Below are 20,489 nucleotides of genomic sequence, written 5' to 3'. Positions count from 1 at the left end.
GGACTGAGACTGAGACCCTTACCACAGGTAGGAGGGCTGGCCTGATCAGTGCAAGCCCAGGTGGACCTAGAAGACATGGCTCTCACTCACTGCTGAAATTGACTTGCCCTGCTTCGGAACAAACTCGCTTTTCAATAGACTCATTTCTCCATTACCTGTTCCCCCCACTCGGCAGAGGACTATAAAAGACCTCTAAGTTAACTAAGACTTCGGTTAACCCCCACGGACGATGACAAATCCATGTGGCTGGACCACTGGGAACCTCATCTCAGCGAGTGGTAGCTATTTCCCTTTCCCCTCTTTTCTCTTTATTTCCTTTTCTGTCCCCTCTATTGCATTTGCTGTTGGTACCAAAATAAAGGTGCATTTGTTATGATTAAACTGATAGTCCCCTGCTGTTTGCCTTTTTGCACTTTTGGGATCAGTTAACGAACCATCACAACACCCCACATGAGCTGATCATGACATAAAATTGGTATCATGGACAGGATTTCTGTCTAGACAGAAGGGTGCAGGCTCTATGTAGTCGACAACAGGGGAAGGACGTTTCTCTCCAGCTGCACCTAAACTGCCAGCCCAAAAGACTGAGTTGCTCTAGATAGCAAGGAGGGAGATTTGAATTTCCTGCAGACTGCACATTGCCTGGGTGAAAAAGCACCCACACTGTCTTCAGAAATTCACAGAAGATCTCTTAGTGCAAAAGGTGGGACACTGTGTTGTTTTGTTGTTGCTGTGTGTATTTTGAACTGTCTGGGAGTGAAGGGACAACTTGAAGTATCTAAGCAGGGCCTCCCTGACAGATTTGTCACCCACACAGGGAAGCGAAGGGAGACACAGCGAAAGCTGTGTGGTTTGTGTAACTTAAGCTAGTGCCTCGCTGTAGTGATTTTGGTCCCTTCACAGAATGAGTGATAACCTTAACGCAAAAGTTAAAGCTGAAATTTATGCTCTGCTAGCTAAACACAATGCCAAACCTTCTCTGGAAGGAGAGGAATGGGCACAAAGTAACTGGTTTAAGTTGAAAAATGTGGTTGATAGAGTATGTTCTTTACAACATGAAACAAAATTCAAATTGGGCAGAAATAAAGCCATTCTCTGCTCAGTTTTGGGAGCTTGCCTCACAGTAGCTGTAGAAACTTGCTTCAAGCGAAGAAGTGAGGAAGAAACAATAATAGACTCCCTTCAAAAATTAGTTGAAATTTTGCAAAAACAATTGGATGAAGAAAGGAATGAAAACCATTTGCTGAGAAATGCCCTTAGAGAGGAACATGTTAAAAATTCAAAGCACACTAACACACCAAAAGAAACAGAGGAGAATGAAATTCCCCACATCAATCAAATTTATCCCCACAAAGAATTACCTCTAGTAAAAAATTGTGGGGTACACTGTTGTCCTAACTTGAGACCTTTAATTAAAACAGAATATGACTATATTAATGATAAGGATTTTGACCCACACATAACCACTAAAGAAATCCTGTACTCTGCTACTGAATTAGCTAAATTGAATAAGGAGTACAGGTGTCTCCCTCATGAAACTGAAACAGAATACGTATTCTGCGTGTCTCATACTGGCGGAGATCAAATACACTTCTCAGAACAAGAAGCCAGTGGGTACTGGGGACATGGGGTGTTCTTAACCACGGGGGACAGACATAGCCCATGGTCCCTAACTCAGTGCACAGCTTATTGGGCAGGGGGGGCTTAGCCCCTTGGAAAGGGGAGACCCTTTAGCCCTGGTAGGTACCCCCGACCAACTCCTGGAAAGCATTCACAAAGCTGCCTCTTTGCAAATGATACACGAGAGAAAATTTGCTACAGGCTATGAGTCACCAATGCAATTACTGGTAAAGCCTGAAATTATGACTCCTTTAAATTCGGGGTCTCCCAGAATCACTCAAACCTACAGTGATTCTCCTTTAAAAAACCATAGCAGCTATATCTTCTATAGAAAGACTGGATAGATTTCTTAATAATGAAAACAACCCCTCTGTTTCCACTGATCCCGGGTTCACTCCCTATGCTACCCCTTCTAAGCCACTAAGTGCACAATCGCATTCTTCCACTCCTACCAATAAACAGAAAATTTGGACATGGAGTGAAGTGGCAGAGGAGCCGATTAATTACAGTAGAAAATATGGACCTGTAAAGCTCCCAGAAGAAAAATCAGAAAAATCAGAAAAATCAGAAAAACCAAAGTGTGTTAGACACATTGCTTCTCCTAATGTAAAACCAAAAAAGAATAAGCAAATCTCTAACTGCTAGTTTTGGTGGTTGTTGAGGATTTAAAAAGGGTGTCCCTAAAGACGTTATGGATGGCTTAGCACTTGAAAAACTGAGCAAAATAGTTTCTAATTGGCACTGTCCCAGATCCATTGTACCAAAATCCCCCACTGTACAAGCCAGTGCACCCCTTCTTCCATAGATTCTGGGCAGTGAGCCACAGCAATCACCTGTACAGGTACTTGGCAATGAACGCAAGCCATCCCCTGCACAGGGTCTGGGTACAGAGCCTAAACAGTCCCTTCCACAAATTTCAGGAATTGAGCCAAAACAGCTTCAGCATCAGGGAAACTGAAAACTCTGTTTCTCAAGGGTGAGCGGAGAGATGGGGACTAGTTATTTTTAACAATGCTCTCTAGAAATCACAAAACTGGGGACATATTAATTACAGCAATAGTTGGTCCTAAAAGGGCGCTTATTACTTTTGTAGTTGATACCAGAGCTCAAATTTCTGCATTAACAAATATAGCTGCCCAGAAATGTGGAATTTTCCCAATTAGAAAACAAGGTTATGCTTTGAATGCTTTAGGAACTACAGAAACTATGAATGTGGCTTTAGTAAAACTCATACTCCCTGGAGACGAAAATCAGGTAGTTGTCAAAATGGAAACTGAGGACATTCCAAACAATTTACTAGGGATGAATATTCTTGCTGGGAGGCAGTGGGAGGATTCTGAGGGATTTTTGTGGTTTTTTGCTATACCACACCTTAACATTAGACTGCTCCAAGCTGCACCCTCCCTACCATTCAGCAAAACTACTAATGTAAAACAATACCCTCTTCCTTCTGGTGCCAGAGAGGGTATCAAACTGGTTATATAGGATTTGCGAGATCAAGGAGTAATAGTCAATACACATTCTCCTTTCAATTCACCTGTATGGCCAGTTCGGGAACCCAACGGGAAGTGGAGGCTGACAGCTGATCTTCACAGGCTTAACGCCAACACAGACTCCCTCACGGCAGCGCTACCAAATCTAGCTGAATTAATAACATCAAGTCAAGAAAAGGCTCACACAGTCATGGCAACTATGGATGTCAAAGATGGTTATGGCGATGGGAAGATGCCAGCATCTCACGTCCCCGGCAGCAGACAAAGAACTTTAACGTAAATTCTAAGGTTAAGAGTTTTGACCAATCACACAAAGCAAAAGCATATTGACACCCGTTCTATCCCACCACTGCAAGCACACATACCTTTGGTTAAAACAACGCTCGCTTCTTTCCAATGCAATGCCTGCTCGTAAGCCTTAAAACACAATGCACAGGGCTCCATTCTTAAGCTTAGAACTTCCTAATATCTCGCTAGATATACTTTTCTGTGGCTAAGGGAGTTATTCCAGACAAGCGATAATACACAGCCCATTGTTCTATTTGTAGTTCACCTCTACTTCTTATATAATTTTTCTGCTGACAAATCTTATGCTTAGCTCGAATCGCAGTTCTGCTGTTTCTGAGGCCTGCCTTTTGCAGCTTTCCCAAAACCCTCTGATTTTAAAGGTTACCACAATTTGGGGGATTTCATTTGAGGACAAGCCCTTCTTTTCTGCTCTTATAGGGAATGAAGTTGAACACATTTATTTGCCCTCGTTGAAGCGAGGTGAGCACCTGAGTGTGGCGTCAGTTCCGGGGGTTGAATTGAAGGAGGCTGCAGCTCTCGCAGCGTTTGAAGGGTTGGGATCGGGCTGTGCCGCTGCATTGGAGGGCGCTTCTTGTGCCCCTGGCCCGGCAGCCAAGGCTGTGGCGCGGGAGCTGCTGGCGTTGCCTGGGGAGCTGCCGAGGTGGAAGGGGACTTGGGCGCGGCCGGGCTGGCGCGGGACTGCCGGAGCCGCGCCGGAGCGAGGCGTGCGGAGCCGAGGGGAGCTTTGCCGGGCCGGCGGGCGGGAGAGGCGGCGCGGGCGCTGGGCCGGTGCCGGCCGCTCCGTCCGCTCCGGGCGCGGGGCTCGGGCGCCGCCGGGGCCCCCTGGGCCCGGTGCCGGCCCCGCCGGGCAGGGGGAGCGGGCGGGGGGCTCCCGGCGCGGCGCCGCCTCTGCCTGCCGCAGGAGCCGCTTTCCTGCCGGGAGCCGCGCTCCGCCCGGGGCCGGCAGCGCGGCTTTTCATTTTCCGAAGGTCCTTGGTGTAGCGGTTTGGAGGTGGTTCTTAGGAATTGGTTGTATCGTTTTGTTTTGTTCGTAGCTGGTGTATGCTAAGGAATATGGTGTGCTTCTTGAGTGTTATGGTTCTTGGTTCAGATATTGATGACAAGGGATTTCTTTGAATTGAGTTCTGTTGCTGGATTTTTTTTTTTTTTTTTTTTTGATGGTGTATTATGTTTTTAAAGGACATGTTTTTAAGGCTCACAATGTTTTTTATGGGTCGTAGCATGAAGTCGCGGGTAGGTTTTAAATTCTGTTCTGGTGGCTCTTATTAGCGTATGTAGTGTTTGTTTTGGTGGGTTTCAGGTAGTGTCCTGTAGTTAATTGGTGAGGTTTTTAAAATATTGTTATCTGCATTATAGTTTATTATAGGGATTTTATTTCTTTGGTTGGTTTGGTTGTAGTGTATGTTTCATGGTTACAGATCCTTTGGTAGATATTGTTTATGGTTACATTTATCTTTTGGCATCCTGTTTATTTCTAGGTGGTATTTTTGTTTTGATGGTTGAGGCATTATGGGTTCATTGTGTTAGGAATAATTTTTGTGTTGTTTTTAATGTAAGTGTTTTTTTGTAGTTTGATGTATTTGGTTGTTTTTTATTAGTTTTATTTTGGGAACATGGGTATTTATATAGTGGATTTTTTAAGGTAGTTTTGGTAGTGATTTTTTATTTCTTAGTGGTTTAGTTTTTTTTATATGGTTAATTAGGTTGATGGGTTTTTTTAGTTAGTTTTATAGAGTATTGGTTGCTCTTTATGAGCTAGTGTAGAGGTAGAGTTTTGGTTATTTTTTTTTAGTAACAGTCAGTGTCTGTTGTACGGTTTGGAGTTTAGTAAGTTGGTTGGATTTATTTTTTTAGTGGCTTTTGTGATTTGCTGTGTGGGTTTCTATATGGTTGTTTTTTATTTCTGTTTCATTTTTGTGATCTGATAAGAATTGTTAATGAAAAGAGTGTAGTGTGTTTTTTTGCTGGTAGTTGGTTCTATGGTGGCGTTTCTTTAGTGTTATTTGGTTTTGGGGGTTTTTTGTTAGTTAGAGATTAAACTTTTTATTTTGGGGTTAATTTCTAATGATTTTTAAGGATTTAGGGCAATTTAGATTTTTGACAGGGGTGTGCTGTATGATGAGAGTAATTTATTTCTTGTATTTCATTGCAGAAGTGTTACACACACACTTGTATTTCATTATGGAAATGAAGCAAGGAAGCTGGAGAATAATCAGTATGAAAATCAGGGGCCTGGCTTCTCATTTATGTTGAAACAAGCAAAACTTTTCACCTGCTTGCTTTCCATCCAGCAAACGGCTGGACTCTAGCTGAGCCTCACAACAGCAGCTTGTAATCCCAAAATCCGGATGAAGCCCCAAGTCTGGTTTGTTTTACGTGCCTTTGCTGGAACTTGGACTATTTTATGTGGCTGTTAAATATACATGTGGCATGAAATCAGTTGAAATATTATGCAGCAATCACAGATGATGATAACTGTAGATCTAAAATAGCTTGTAAAATAATAAGAATTAAAAAATGGTTGCCAGAAGCTGAAATTACATAGCTGGTGGCAGCTATTGCTCTCTGCTTTGAAATGGGTGGGCTGGTCTGTGTTGTGTATTTGAAAATCTGTTGCTGTTGTAGCAAAACCCGAATTAATTTAATATGAATTTAATGAATGAATTTAATTTAGTAATTTAATATGAATTTTATGTTTTTAGAGACCATTGAGTAGAAATTAAAATCAAACACTTTTTTTCCTTCTTTATGCAGGGGATTTGGGAAGCAAGGATTCTAGTGCCAAGGTAAGCCACAACTGCTTTGCTGGCACACACAGGTGGTGGCACCTCATTTTGAAGGTACCCAAAACTCGCCAGCAGCAAGGGAGAAACAGTCCTGGGGAAACCAAGCAAACATCATTGCCTATGTGAATTCTAAAAGAAGGCAATTATTCAATTAAGTAATTAGTGATTTTTATATAATTTACATTGAACAATCAAGTAATTATTCATACTGTGAAAATATAAAAGGTTGGATTTGTTTGTTTGTTTTTTTTTTTTTAATCCCAGCACAGTAAATATTGTATAATCTGCAAGATTCTAACTTCTCATGGAAATAATCTGTGCAGTTTAGCTTTGCAGAGATCATTTTTCTCATCAGAAGCTCTTGTCTGTGTGGGCGTTTTGGAACATGGATTCACTCTTTAGTCATATGGCTTCTTTTCATAACCCAAAGTCCCTGGTTTTCATTTCCCTACAATGCATGTTCAGGAGGACCTTTGGCTTTACCTCTGTATTAGGACAAGACAGTTCTGCCTTACGTAATACTGAATTACAAAAAAGAAAATTCCACCTGTATAAAATCACTGATTTAATGAATCTGCTAACCTTGAGAAACTGAAAGGTGCTGTAGTAGAACTGTAAATGCTGTGTTCTCACACAGCCTGTATTTCTGCCAAATACTTACCATTATTTAGCATTTAATCATGAAAAAACCACGCCCAACTAGTGCAGGTTTTTTCCTTTGTCATACGGTTGCTTAATCAGGATGAGGTTTTTGTTGTCCCTCTCACTTCTCCACCTTCTCCCTGTCCCTTCTGCTGCAGCTGCATGTTGGGTATTCATTAGTTGGCCTTTCCCTTCCTTCTTTCATGGCATTTCTGATGGGTGTTTGCTCTTGCCTTAGAGCACGTTTGACTCTCCTGAACATTGCTCTTACTCAGCAGTTAGGGAAATGATGGATTCTGTGGTGTTTTTGTGAAAGTTGATGTGAGCTGATGCTTCTTGAAATTAAACCTCTGAGAAAGTGGATGTCAAAGACTGATGCCTATTAAAGATTAGTGATCAATAAGTTTTCTTTCTGCAAGTTGAGCCTTGCAGACACACACACAGAGCATTTCCTGATGGAGGTAAGCAGACATCCATGATTTTTCCTCTGTGCCCCAAAATATTGATATGAAATTGTGTAGATATCATCCAGGTTTTTGCTCCCCATCACATCCAAAGCAGCGCTGTAGATGAGTGTGCAGTGCTTAGGTGGTAATGGAATGGCATTTCCCCAGTCTCATTCAGGACAGCTCAGTGGTTACTAGTTCAGGAATTATTTAGAGGTTCATTCCAGATTCCTCTTGGTATACAGAAAATAATTGGGGCTGCATTATCCAGCTTAGCTTTTGCAGCTTGCACGGTGCTGACTTTCTCCTGTCTCCCAGCTGGGGGCTCAGGCTGGGCAGGATGCCCTGCCCTGAGCCACAGATCCACCCTGGCCTGGCAGCTCATCTCCAGGGCTTTGGGTTTCCTTTCCTTTTCAGTTTCCTTTCCTCTGCCTGGAATTCCTTCTACCATCGTCATTCTGCTGAGCCAGGAGCAGTTCTGCTGCTGAGGACTGATCTGTACAGAGCCAGCTGAAGTTCTGGAGTCAGTCTTGTTTCCCCGGCAGATGCTATTCATGGATACAACCAAGAGTAAAAGCAGTAGGGCAGCTCTGTTTGTTCTTAAGTGCCCCAGAAGTGACTCTTTTTAGGAATCTACACATGGTCAAACTTGACTTTTGTCTCTATCAGAGCACGAACCTACACTTTTTCTTTGAAGACTGCTGTATCCAGTGGTTTTGTCTGTTTTCTTGGTCAAAATCTCTGAGAAAAACTCTGATTATACATGGTTTGTAGCAAGCTGTTGTTTGTGCTCTAATAAGTTTGAGTAATGGGGTTTTGTAACCATCATTCATTACACTTGTGTTCAAAATCAATGCGTTCGTACTCTTGGGATAATACTCTTGAAAACATAAAGCTTCCATGATAAAGTTAAGCCACGGAATCAATGTTTTTTCAGTTGAACTTTCTGAAGCTTCTGTCTAAAGCGTCCCCAGCTAAAGCTGGAAAGTCAAATCAGTGATCAAAGTTACTGAGAACACGAGGAATTAAAGCCAAAATTCTGAAACTAGAAGGTAGGCTGCAGAAAAAAACCCTAAATTCTATAATCTATATATTACTGTCTTTACAGAGAAGAATGACAAATGGAGAATTAAGTGGAATTTTCAGTAGGACACGAAGGAAAGAATACTGCAGCGACAGCTCTTAGCATGACTGCAGTTCTTGGTCCTTCAGCGTTTCCATTATAAGAAGCCTTTTCTACTCTGTTTTCAAGAGTGTTGTAAAATCTCTCACTAGATACAAACTTGATCTCGGGCAGAATTCAGAGCTGGGGGTTTTGTTCTTTCCAGTTGTTTGAAATTCCCCTGGCCTTTTGATACAAAGGGGAAGAAGAGGAAGGCCCACAACAGTCACACACCACACTCAAGTGATGTTTCTACGATAAAAAACTGCAATTCTATCAGTGTTTGCATTAAAGTGCTTTAATTAAACAAAAGGTCTTAGTTGTTGTGCAGTTTTAAGTATTGCAGCAAATGTAGTATGTTTTTATGTATTTTTTAAACTTCCATTAAAAAAGTGTCACACAAAATGCAGTCCTAGTTTTATTTTTTGAGATGCCCTCAAACAAAATATTTCAATATTTTAATAAAGATTTTATTAGAATTTAAACTGTGCTGTAGTGAAATGATCTGATTTTGGACCATCAATACCTTTCTTCATTGGACTTGCTTAGATCCTCTTCCCACTCGTATGTTATCACTTTGGATTTCAGATTTTGATGCCTGTTTCTGCTGTAGTGTTCAGCTTCAGCATTCCATAAAGACATTTAAATGAGCTCTTAAGAATTGAATTATTTCCATTTATTTTCCTAAAACATTTTGCAATATCATTATTTTCACCTCCTTATTTATGGGATCCTGATGAATTTGCAAGAGACAGCAAATTAAATTTTGGTGTGGTTTTCATGCCCTGAATGTGGCAGAGGGTCAGGTGCAATTGCATTATTACCACACAAATGCTCAGCAAGGGACAGTCCACATCCTAAGTAGTTTGTCTTTCTTGATGGGTGTATTTTAATGTGGCTGCTGAATATTCCAGCAAACAGAACCTCAGAAAGACTGCTGAGGTTTGCAGCCAGGAACTGGGATGTGTTAGTTCATGGAGAGGAGGCAGAATTCTGTTGCACAATTGAAGAGAAGTTTTTTAGATAAGGGGGTTGGGGATCATGAAGTAGCAGTGGAAAAGGTCTGTCTTTGTGGCCGTGTGTGGGCTGGAAAATCAGCTTGAAAGACTTCAGCTGGATTAGTGTTCACATAGGGATAGGATTCAGGAAGAATTTCTTCACAGGAAGGGTGGTCAGGCATTGGAAGGGGCTGCCCAGGGAGATTTGGAGTCTCCTCCATCCCTGGAGGTGTCCAAGGAATAACTGGACGTGGACTCAGTTTTCTGGGCTGGTGATAAGGTGGGGATTGGTCGCAGGTTGGACTCGATGCTCTGCGAGGTCTTTTCCAACCTCAGTGATTCTGGGATTCTATGCAATTTTTATTCCTGTTACTAGAAAGCATTTTGCCATTTGATATTTGTGGTTTGTTGTTGATTTATAGAAACATGAAGTATTTTAAATATTGTGCTTGTGAAACAGGAGTTCTCATTCTACTGTTTTGCTTTGGCTCTTTGCTGTTGATCATGTCTGTGGCAGTGCAAACACGATGGGAGGATTATTCCAGGGAGTTTTGGCTTTGTTTTGTTTTCTTACATTGTCAAGCAGGCCCGCACGCTGTCTGTAGCACTGAAAGCTTTCCTCTGAAGTGCACCTGCAAGAACAAGTTGAAAAACAGAATAATTTAAACCTTTTTCAATCTGCCACAGCATGAAAGTTCCTCTTTTGAGACAGCCAACTTTAAGTTAAGCAAGCAATTAAGTTAAATTTTGGCTTCATCATTCTTTTGATAGACTGTTCCACTCTGAGTGTAACCTACACTTGTTTCTTTCTGTTGGATTTGTAAGAAGCTTTTTTCTGGCAAACAGAGATCAACAAATAGGAACTCACTCACTAAGATGTGAGGAGCCAACATTGTAGACCATGTATTTCTGTAGAGGTTGTTAGAGGTTGTTTTAAGTTCAGCACTGAAGGCTCAGCACATTTCCTCAGGGCAGAAATATTTTTAGTTACAGTCATATAAATGTGATCAGCTCATGTTCCTGATCAAGGGTCTGTTGTTAATTCTCTCCTAAATGGTCAGAATTTGTAGTTATTGCAGCAAGTTTTCCCTCTTTTACATGGTTGCTGCAGGCTTTACTGAAGTGCAATATTCTGCTGTAGTTCACCCGTAAAATACATTTGGCTTTAGGAGAGTAATGAGCTAAGGAAGAGTTTCACATTTGTGTCCTAATTTGCATAAATAAAAATTAGAGAAATCAATTGAAGCAGATCATTATGCTTCCCTATCTGAGCAACTATTGCTCTTTCCACTGTTTTTTCCTGTCTTCCCTCAATTTCTTTTCAGATCAGCTTTCTCTGAATGTTGAATTTTACCTTCCATTCTTGCCCTAAGCTGCCTGGAACAGCTTGTGCCACGCTGGGTCTGGGCTGGGCAGACATCTACAGCAATTCCTTCAGTAAAAAGGAAAATGGGGACATTTTATTCGTTTTTAATACTCAACTATTGTAACATTGGCACATCAAACCAGCACTTCATTTCCTCTGCATTGTTTATCTTTTATCTGATGATTCTTGACCTCTCTTCTACAACAAAAAGACCAAAGAGCCCCTTGGTGCCACCTCAATTTTAAATCATGTCTTTTCATTAGAAATGTTGTATTAAAGGTCTGTGTAGTGATTTGGTTTTGAAACTAATTTTTCATGTTCTATGATCTGAAGATTTGAACCAATGAAAACTCTGACCACTTCCAACCCGGTTGACACACAGAGTTTTTCATCAATGCTCAGTGCTGACATATTTATAGTAGGAGCGACACCATTCTTTTCTGTCTTTGCATCAAGACTTAATACTTGGTTTTCCACCCTGATGGCTGTGCTTCCCCTACAGTTTCTACTTCCTTTTACAGTCTTCATTTTCCTTTGTAACCTAAGAAAAATCTATTGCCTTGCGATGTTGCTTCTCATAAAAATAATTTGTCTTCCTTACTTGGAAATATTTTTGCCAAAGGGTGAACAAGACATAAAGCAAGTTCTCTTTGCTATGCCAGAACTGCTTCTCTTGTGTCATTATCATTTTTGTGGTGAGATGGGGTATTAAAGACCAGGGCTTGAACAATGGGGGTGTTTTCCTTTGTGCTTTTTATATTATTTATTAGTCATGTGCTACAGTCTACATTAACTAATGTTGCTGTAAGCCTGAGACTGAGAAATTAATTCCATGGAAGGCTGTGACTGTGGAGCTTGAAAGCCAGCGTGAAATCTTCTCCAACAGGAACTCAGTAAAAACACACTTCCAGCAGCTGCGTCATGAATGTATTTCCATGTGCATAACTTGGAGGTATCTGTTCAAAAATGGAACCCCCCAGAGCAAAACCCAAACAGTTACACACGCTCCCCAAAAAATCACAACCCAAACAAAATAATAAACAGCACCTGAGAGCATAAATTGTATCTGCACACAGTTTCTATGATTCCTCTCTCTCCTTTGTCCTTTCCTTTGGCCTTTTGCCCTCAGCCTGATCTGTGGACTGTGCATTTCTGGACCTCTTCTCAAAGGGCAGTAATTTTACTGACCTGCAGATAATTTGACATATACACACACAGAGCTAAGATGCTTGTTGTGCATTTGTCTTGTCAGCTTCTATTTATTGTTCCTCCCCTCGTTTGGCTGTCCTTACTTTTCCAACATCTGACCCATTTTATGAGGCAATATGGTGCCATTAATTGCTGATGCCTGTGGAAGTTGAGATTATTGTTCCTTTTTCTGCAGGTGAACTCTGAGCGATCTTTGAAAAATTGCCCATGTTCTGAGTTCCTCCTGAGAACGGCAGTGATGGGTGAAACTCCTGAGTCTTAATGAGTGCAGACCCATCAGTGCTGGTTCAGACCAGGAGAACCCTTTGGAAATGTGTATCCCAGTCATCCCAGCTCTGTCTGTGTTGCTGGGTGGTCCTGGGGCATGGAGGTTGTTTTTGGTTCCTGGATCCCACTGCAGCTCATTGGACATAAAAGCCCTGCCATGGAGAGCTTAGTTCACAGCATTTTCCTCCACAGATGTGCTCCCGTTGGCTGGCTCTCTGCATCTTGGAGAGCACAAGGTAGGCATTTCTGGCAGCTGGGCATCAGCAGGCCTTAAAATGGGGTCGTGTTGTGGAGCGAGCCCAGCTGAGATACCCTGAGGGGAGCCCAGTGCTCCTTGCTCCTCTCTGCTGACACGGGAGCGTCTGTCTGCTTTCGGGACGGCCCTGGCTGTGTCAGGGGTGCTACGTGGACACGAGACAGCCGGTCCTGTCCCACTGGGTCCCAGCAGTGTCTGGCAGCAGTCCTGCATCCACGTCAGGATGCTGGCCCAGAAAGGCCCTGGAAGCTGAGGCAGCTGACTTTAAGCTTTTGCAGATACACACAGGGAATGGCCAACAGTGTTCCCTCAGGATACAGCAGTCCTCAAGTGCCTCCCCAGAGCTGCCTGATGCTGCCCACTCCTTGTGGCACCAGTTGCTTTCCTGTGGAATGTTCTACCTCCCCCGAGAGTGAAGAGGGAGCTGGAGAAAGAGCTTGCCAGGCTGCTCTCCATCCTTTCCCAGCAGCCCTGGCTGAGTGGAGAAGTCCGAGCTGAGCGCAGATGTGCCAATGGAACAGCCGTGCACAGGAAGGCTCGGTGGGAAGGATGAGCCAGGATCCATAGGCCTGGCAGCCTGAGCTTGCTGCCAGGGAAGGCCTTGGAGCAGATGCTCCCGAGTGCCATCCCACGGCACGTGCAGGGTCTGCTGGAGGGTGGGAAAGCTCTGCAGAGGGATGGGGACAGCTGGGGGTCCTGGTGGGCTGTTGAGGGCTTCTGTGGGAATGTTTGCGGGGGGTTGGTCTTGGGGAGCATGTTGGGGAAGGAGTTGTCTGCAAGGTGAGAGGTCTAGGCTGGAATTTGAGTCAGCTTGAAGGCAGCATCTGTGGTTTGGCACAGCTTTGCTTATGGAGGGCAGCAAGAATATCTGTGACTATTTCTCTTCATGGTCCTGATTCTCCTGCAGGGAACAAGATGGGAGAGCTGTACTTTATTGGCCACTTAGATATCTGTACTGGGGGAGGATGAGCCCTTCTTCCATCTACTCATTTGTTTGGGCTACTTTTGTAAGACTGAGTGGACTTTCATTCCTTGAGAGCCTTCATTCCTTAAGAGAATCACGATATTATCATCCCTTCATCGAAAACCATTTGCACTGAAACATAAACTTTAAGAGATTTAGAGATTCTAGAGGACCTAAGATTTTAGTTAGAGATAAGCCTTTCTAGAGTTAATTAAAATAAAGGGATTCTGTAAGTAGGCCTTGATGAAGTTAAGAGTTAGTAGGTAACTAAGAATTGATTGCTTGTCAACACAATGTTTAATGAGCTGAGTTTATAATGAAGAATATAGAAACTGACAAATAGCTTTTAGGAACATAAGACAATTGTGGGCCTCCTCTGTTCTGAAACCAATTGAAGACAAGGAATGGGAGTTCTACCAAGGTTCATATTTGCATTGAAAAGGTAGAAAGGTCAGAATGAGGAAGACTTCATTGACTTCCATTGACTTCATGGGACCCCTCCCCATGAAAGGGACCACCGACCCATTTCAAGGAACAAACTACGCATGCTTAATAGCTTTTGAAATGATTAGCATAGGAAGCGAGGAATGGCATGTACCAAAATGATGAATATGTCTTTGTATTTTGGGTATTCAATTATTGTGTGGATAAAAGGACTCTGTAATCATTGGAAAGGTGCAGTGTGTATTTGGGAGCTATCCCGCACGGTCTCCGGCATCGCAATGAACATACACTTTCTAACTTTAAACTGTTAGAGAGTTTTTGTCCGTCACAGTTGGATATTGGTGCTAGATCAATATCCATATTTCTTTAATAAATCAGCACACCAAAGAATGGCCTTCTTTTTGCCTCTGTATAGTGCTATGTTTCCAAAGTGACTTTCAATGGAATGTGTTAAGGCAAATTAATTGCTGCTTTTAGACGGGAACAAACTTCCAAATCCTTCACATTCTCCGGCAATCGCTATTAATTTGAGAAGTTTGCAAATGTTGGAAACTCCTTCAGTTGTGCAATGAGAAGTAAAGCCTTTAAGAATTGAGGATTCTTAAATGCCCTGATCCCGCAGAGCAGGGCAGGGTTTGCTGATGGTTTCAGCTGTTCCTAAAGATCCTGTCGGGCTGTCTTAGACACTTGGAGCCAGGGATTCCTTCCAACCTGGGCCATTTTGGGGGGGCCGGGGGCAGCCCCAGGGCAGGTGACAGTGTGTGCAAGGTCCCTTTGTGACATGCTGCAGCATGGTCAGCCTGGAATGGAACAGGACAGGGTTTCCAAGCGCCCTCCCTTTGTGACATGTGGAGACATAGGAGCTGGCGGTGACAAGAGCACGCCACAGTGCTTGGTGCACGCATCAGGACAGGACAGAACCGAGTAGTGCTGTGAGGAGCCCCCCCACAGCGTGCTCATTTGTGTCTGACCCAGCAATTTTCCAAGGCGTTATTCCTGCAGCTGACCTCGCGGCCAGACTGTGGGACTTGGTGATCAGAATCATTTACGAGGAGTCTCCTGTCATTGTGGCAGGAGCCCTCCAGACCACAGTGCAGGACTTGCTGTCCTGCAGCCTTCCTGAGGCTCCTCTGTCTCAGGTGCCTTCAAGGCTCAACTGCAATTGTTGACTTGGATATATCCTGAGACATCTCTCTAGAAGTTGCCTTCAAGGTTAGCTGGTGGAATGGCGGGCAGATTTCTCAGCCTGTGCAAAGTGTTCAGGAGGGGAAAAAAGAAAGGCCCTGGAGCTGCCCCAGCACAACAGCCTGAAGAGCCAGAGCAGATCCAGACACTGCAGGATGGTGAGTGGCAGAGTGGGGCCACAGGGCTGATGCCTGCAGCCAGCTTGATCCCATCCCATCCCATCCCATCCCATCCCATCCCATCCCATCCCATCCCGTCCCCTGGGGACATGCCCATGGACAGGATGGAAGAGGGGCCGGGCAGACACCCCGCAGTGGCCGTGCTCCATCCCCTGGGGCATCCCGGGGCTCTCCCTGCATGGGGAGTGCAGGGCTGGGCTGTGTTCTCCGGCCTCTCCCACAGCCCCTCAGCTCTGGCTGCGCTCGCTCTTTGCCAGATGCAGCCCTGGGCCGGACACAGGAGCGGGAACCCGCCTGTGGCCGCTTCCACAGAACCCTGAAGGTACCAGCAGCCATCCCCACCTGGGCTGGGCCTGCTGTCACTGCTCAGCCCAGCACCATGCTTGGAGCACTCCATGGAACACTCCGGGCTTTCCTGTCCTTTGTTCTCCTGCAGATGTTCCGGAGGTTCCTGCACATTCGGCGTAGAAAGACCTCAGTGAATGAGGATGTGGCCATCACAACCGCCAAAACCAGAGAGACTCAGGGCCTCACAAATACTGGTACCACGCCTGCTCCAACTATGATTCCTTCTCCCACTATGGATTTTTTCAAAGAGAGTGCTGTTCCTCCTCAGCAGCGGGTAAGCAGCCGGGGGCCAGGCCTGGAGGCCTCCCAGGATGGTGTGTCCCCTCAAGCCACGGTCACTGGGCCCCTCAGCCTTTGAGGCTAGCACAGTGTGGTGGGAACAGAAGCACTTCTTGGGGGAAGCTGGGCAAGTTTCTCCCTTGGACAGTGCTCCAAGTCTCCCCCATGTCTCCTCCAGGTGCCAGCCAAGGTGAAGGACATCCACCAGAGTCTCCTGTCCCACGTCTCTGCGGATGCCAGGCTGCAAAGGGACATTGTGAGGCTGGCTGAAGAACACCCTGCTGACGTGGTGCTGACCCTCCTGCACTGTGCCCCAACATGTGACAGGTACGGGGCCCACGAGTCTTCAGAGCTCAGGGCTCAGCAGCCTTTAGGGCCCGTGGCCCTGCACAGCCTGTCCAATGGGGTCTGCCAGACAGGCAGAGAGGCCCAGGACCCTCAGGCCCCTCTGTTTCCTGAGCCTGCTGCCAGTGCTCCTTCCCTGCCCTTCAGGGCACCGGGGCTCTGTCACCTGGGCCCCCACAGCTGCACAGGGCATGGTGCTGTGACTGAGATGCCCCTGACACAGAGCTCCCATCCCACAGAGCAGCTGCAATGATGTGGAGAGCCATAGCCTCATCGGGACCAGCAGTGGAGAAAGTGCTGCCAACACTGCTCTGTGTGATGGAGGACTGGCCACAGCACAGAATGTGCACCTCCGATGGGGACAACGAGGATGTTTTTGCCCTGGCTGTGAGTTTCTGGACCTGGCCTCTGCTCGCCCCCAGGTCACCTTTCCAGCAGCACTCCATCCTCTCCATGCCCCAGGCGCTGGGCTGAAACCGGGGCTAGGGGCAGGCTCAGGGGGCACCAGGCCCGCAGCTCCCCCGCCTCTGCCCTTGGGCCCTGCCCATGGACACCTCGGCACTGAGCGCTGCCTTGGGCTGCTTCTTTTGCAGGCAGCTCTGGTGATCTGGGTGATTGTGCCCGAGTACAACAAGGCGATGATCCCTTTTACTGGGCGATTGTTTGTGGCTCTGCTCTTCCATGTTGCCATCACCACACAGCAGATGCCACCAGAGGAAGTTGCTAACTTCTGGAGAGCATGCCGGGAGGAACAACACCTTCCCAGCGAGCCCAACAGGTCCCAGTCCTCCTGTCCTTCCCGTGCCCTTGTGGCCAGTGCCAGTGCTCCCAGTGTGACCTGGGCTTTGCTCTGCACACAGGTTTGCAGTGCAGGCCATGAAGGCTCTGCTCTACCGACTGCCGTGTGACAAGGTGGTGATGGCTATGGAGCGCAAGCATGGCTGGGACACGCTGCTGTGTGCTCACACCCAGCACTATGCCGTGGGTCTGCTGGCCAGGTGAGACCCCCTTCTCCCCACTGCCCTCGGCATTTGTGCCCTGTCCCCAGGTGCCACTCACAGTCCCTGTGGTCATGGGCCAGAGGGCCTTGTCACCGAGGAACAGCCGAGCAGACTGGAAAAGGCTGGGAAAGGAGGGTGCCCAGAAAGGGCTGCCTCACAACGTGCCCACATCCCCTCCAGGGATGCTGGGGAAAGACCGGACCTCTGTGACTCAGTCCTGGGAGAAGATTGGTCTCCCCACCTCAGCGCCCTTTTCCCCCCCTGCCAGGGAGATGCGCCGTGTCTCAATCCTTTTCTGTTCTTGCATCGCACCCCACGTGCTCTGGCACCTCAGCAGGGAGGAGCCGTGCTGGGATCTGCCTGCCCTGGCATTCCTTGTGGAGGTGAGCCTGTTGGTCAGTGCTGCCTCGCTCAGCTGCCTCCCAGCTCTCTGCCCTCTCATAGCCACAGCTGCCTGGGACGGTGCCCACGCCCTGTGCTGCTGCCTGGGCCCAGCCCTGTGCGCTTCTGGGCTCCTGCCAGCCGGCTCCCCTGTCACTGCCCTGTGCCTTTCAGGTCCTGGATTGCCTGGACTTGAGTAAATGTGGTGGCAGCGTCCTGAACATCATGTCAAGGCACCTCCAGAGTGAATGCAGTCAGAGGCGTCGCCTGGCACTCAGAGGCCTCGTGCTGCTCAGCAAGGATCCCTCGATGGTGAGAAGGGGGCAGCAGCTGAAGCTGCGCCAGGCAAAGCAGCCCCTTGGGCTGGCAGGGCTTCAGGAGCTGAGGCAGCTACTCCCAGCTCTCCTGCCTCACCTGCCCCAGTGCTTTGGGACAGGCCTTTGGCCTGTGGGCCCTGCAGCAGCAGGGTGGGGTTGCAGTGCCAGGGCGGTGTTGGCCATGCAGCCGTCCATGGCTTCCCAGCACAGCCTTGTGTTCCACACAGGCCGGAAGGATGTGCAGTCTGTCTTGCAGCCTTCTGGAGCTGCTGAGGGATGCAGATGGAGAGGTGGTCAGCATGAGGCTCCGTGTGCTCACGAATGTGCTCCCGCACCACAGCATCCTGCTATCCAGCAACAGTGCCCCAAAGCTGGCTGAGGTGCTCCTGCTGCTCTTTGACCACGTAAGGTTCTGCATCCTGAGCCACAGGCATCGGGTGCTTCCCAGAAACTTTGTGCCCTGTGGATTTTCAGGCCTTTGCCCAGGTGGGCCTGGAGTAGCTGGTGTAGGTCTTTTCCTTTCCTCTAGGACAACAGCCACGTGCAGTTGCTCTGCATTCAGCTCTTCTGTAAGCTGATGGAATTGGTAGCGGATGAGGGGAAAAAGCCCCTGAAGACAATTGTCATCAAGAGCCTGTACGCACTTTTAATCTACTGCCATGATGACAACTGGCACGTGGCAAAGGTGAGCATTTCTATGATGCTGGGAGGGGGCTCGGCTGCCTCCTGCCCTGGCGCCTGGTGGGCTGCAGCCTCCTCCAGGCCTTGGCACAGGGACACAGGTCTTGTGCCCTGGGCTGTGGGGCCATCTCTGGGTCTCTGCTGCTCTCCAGGCCTCTCGGGAAACGCTGCATTGTGCAGCCAAGTTCCTGACGAGGAGAGATCTCGAACAGCTGGTGGAGAAGGAGCAGCTGTCAAAGTTTGTCAAGTGCCTGGTAAGAAAGGCCTGGAAGGCCCAGCCTCAGCCTGGAGAAGCCCCCTGAGCGCGGTGCTCAGTGTGTGGGCTGGCAGCTGTGCCCCTGCCCGCTGCTGCACCCAGAGGCTGCGCGGGCTCTTCTCCAGGCTCCCGTGGGCCCCAGCCGGGTGCCGATGGAGCCCCGGCCCGGCGGGGCTGCGGGGCGGCCCCGCGGCTCCCCGGGCAGCAGCCGGCCCTCTGCCCCCTCCAGAGCCCGGCACCAGCGGCTGCTGGCCGGGCCTCAGGGCTGTGCGGCCAGGGGAGGCCGGGGCTGGGCGCAGGGAGCGGCCGGCCCAGGGGCTGAGCCCGCGCCAACTCTTCCCTCCTGCCGCTCTCTCCAGCTGGCAGGGGACAGGAGCCGAGCGGCTGAGCATCTGTGCCCTAACACTGAAATTCACGCCAAGTTAGCCCTAAGAGCTGAAGAAGTGGGGTCATCCTCTGGATCCAGGCAATCAGTGTCCCAAGAACAGCACCAGGAGACACTGAAGAGGACATCATCTCTTAGTGCTGCTGGTGCTCCAGGCAGAGCTGATGCTGGCCACAATTTTTGTGGCTTCAGCCCTCTCCCTGCCTCTACATAGCTCCCTCCCTCTAGATAGCTCCCTCCCTCCAGCCCTCAGACACTGTCCGTCACCTTTTTTTCCCTCCACTCTTCCTGCCTTTTGACCGCTCCATTTCTCTAGCCCTCAGACCCTGCCCATTCCCGTTTTTTACCTCCCAGCTCATCCCTTTGTTTCATCTTCCATTAATAAAGAGTTTGGCTTTTTCACTTTGCCTCCGTCTCTGTGGAGATGAAACGACGCCAATCCCGAGCCCTGGGACACACAGACCCCTGCTGCCATTCTCTTCCACACCGTCTTTTGTGCACACACACAGAGGAATGAGGGCAGATCAGGCTGGAAAGGTGCCCGTGCTGAAGGTGCAGTTCCACAGCACTGTGGAGTTGCAGATCTTGCTGAGCACCCTGGAGCCCCTGGAATTTGGAAGAGCCAACCTGAGGATGCTCTGAAGCCAGCTGTGAGGGATTCCATGGCAAGCATCCACGGAGGGCAAAGGAGCTTGGAATGCTGGAAGGTTTCAAGAATAGCTTCCTGAAAGCACAGCAGTGCTCCATCCCTGCACAGCATGAGGAAGAGGACAGAACCAGCGACCATCCGGGCTTAACAGGGAGCTTTAGGTGTGCCTAAGAGCAAATGAAGCAGCAGCGCGGTGCCCGAGACTGGGACGCGCCACCGTGCCAGTGCCCAGAGCGCTGTCAGGCAGTGCTGGGATCCCGGGTGTGGTTCTGGTCTCCAGAGGTGAGGAATGGCAGCCCCAGGCTCAGAGCCAGTCAGAAAACCAACCAAGTGAGCCCACAGAGAGGGCACCCTTCCAGTTTCTCTTGGGCATGGCTGCAAAACAGCCCCTGCTGCCTTCTTCCTCCGCCTGTGTTTGGGGTGTGCTGCTGGCAGAGGCAGCCAGGTTGTGCTCTGCCTTCCAAAGCCTGTTGGGAGCGGGCATGAAAAGCGCTGCGTGCGCAGCGGAGAGTCCTGGAAGG

At 47.7% G+C, this 20,489-nt stretch overlaps 1 protein-coding gene and 1 long non-coding RNA gene across 3 annotated transcripts; both read left to right on the top strand.

Moving 5' to 3' along the window:
- The first annotated feature begins 3,891 nt into the window (after positions 1 to 3,891).
- LOC128792340 (uncharacterized) lies at positions 3,892 to 8,888 on the top strand. 2 transcript variants are annotated; one of them, XR_008432372.1, is made up of 4 exons: positions 3,892 to 4,062; positions 5,575 to 5,787; positions 6,177 to 6,208; positions 7,714 to 8,888. It is a non-coding gene; the product is annotated as an uncharacterized LOC128792340 (long non-coding RNA). The 2 variants fall into 2 exon arrangements; XR_008432373.1 differs by lacking the exon at positions 3,892 to 4,062 and adding an exon at positions 4,341 to 4,413.
- A 5,951-nt stretch (positions 8,889 to 14,839) lies between these two features.
- Positions 14,840 to 19,719, top strand: LOC128792300 (uncharacterized). The gene is made up of 13 exons (XM_053950583.1): positions 14,840 to 15,305; positions 15,584 to 15,648; positions 15,763 to 15,948; positions 16,132 to 16,280; positions 16,538 to 16,685; positions 16,892 to 17,076; positions 17,159 to 17,296; positions 17,568 to 17,682; positions 17,855 to 17,992; positions 18,225 to 18,401; positions 18,527 to 18,682; positions 18,831 to 18,932; positions 19,294 to 19,719. The coding sequence occupies exons 1-13, from the start codon at positions 15,188 to 15,190 to the stop codon at positions 19,531 to 19,533; spliced, it is 1,917 nt and encodes a 638-aa protein (XP_053806558.1). The 5' UTR covers positions 14,840 to 15,187; the 3' UTR covers positions 19,534 to 19,719.
- The last annotated feature ends 770 nt before the right edge of the window (positions 19,720 to 20,489 follow it).

The sequence above is a fragment of the Vidua chalybeata genome, chromosome 9, assembly GCF_026979565.1.
Source record: "Vidua chalybeata isolate OUT-0048 chromosome 9, bVidCha1 merged haplotype, whole genome shotgun sequence".
Classification (NCBI taxonomy): Eukaryota; Metazoa; Chordata; class Aves; order Passeriformes; family Viduidae; genus Vidua; species Vidua chalybeata.
Note: the sequence above shows the minus strand (reverse complement) of the source record. Positions and strands in the feature narration are given on the sequence as shown.

Coding starts and splice junctions, on each gene's coding strand:
- LOC128792300 (XM_053950583.1), top strand. CDS start 15,188: ATGGCGGGCAGATTTCTCAGCCTGTGCAAAGTGTTCAGGAGGGGAAAA. Junction 15,649..15,762: donor GCTTCCACAGAACCCTGAAG/GTACCAGCAGCC, acceptor GTTCTCCTGCAG/ATGTTCCGGAGGTTCCTGCA. Junction 17,683..17,854: donor CCCTGGCATTCCTTGTGGAG/GTGAGCCTGTTG, acceptor TGTGCCTTTCAG/GTCCTGGATTGCCTGGACTT.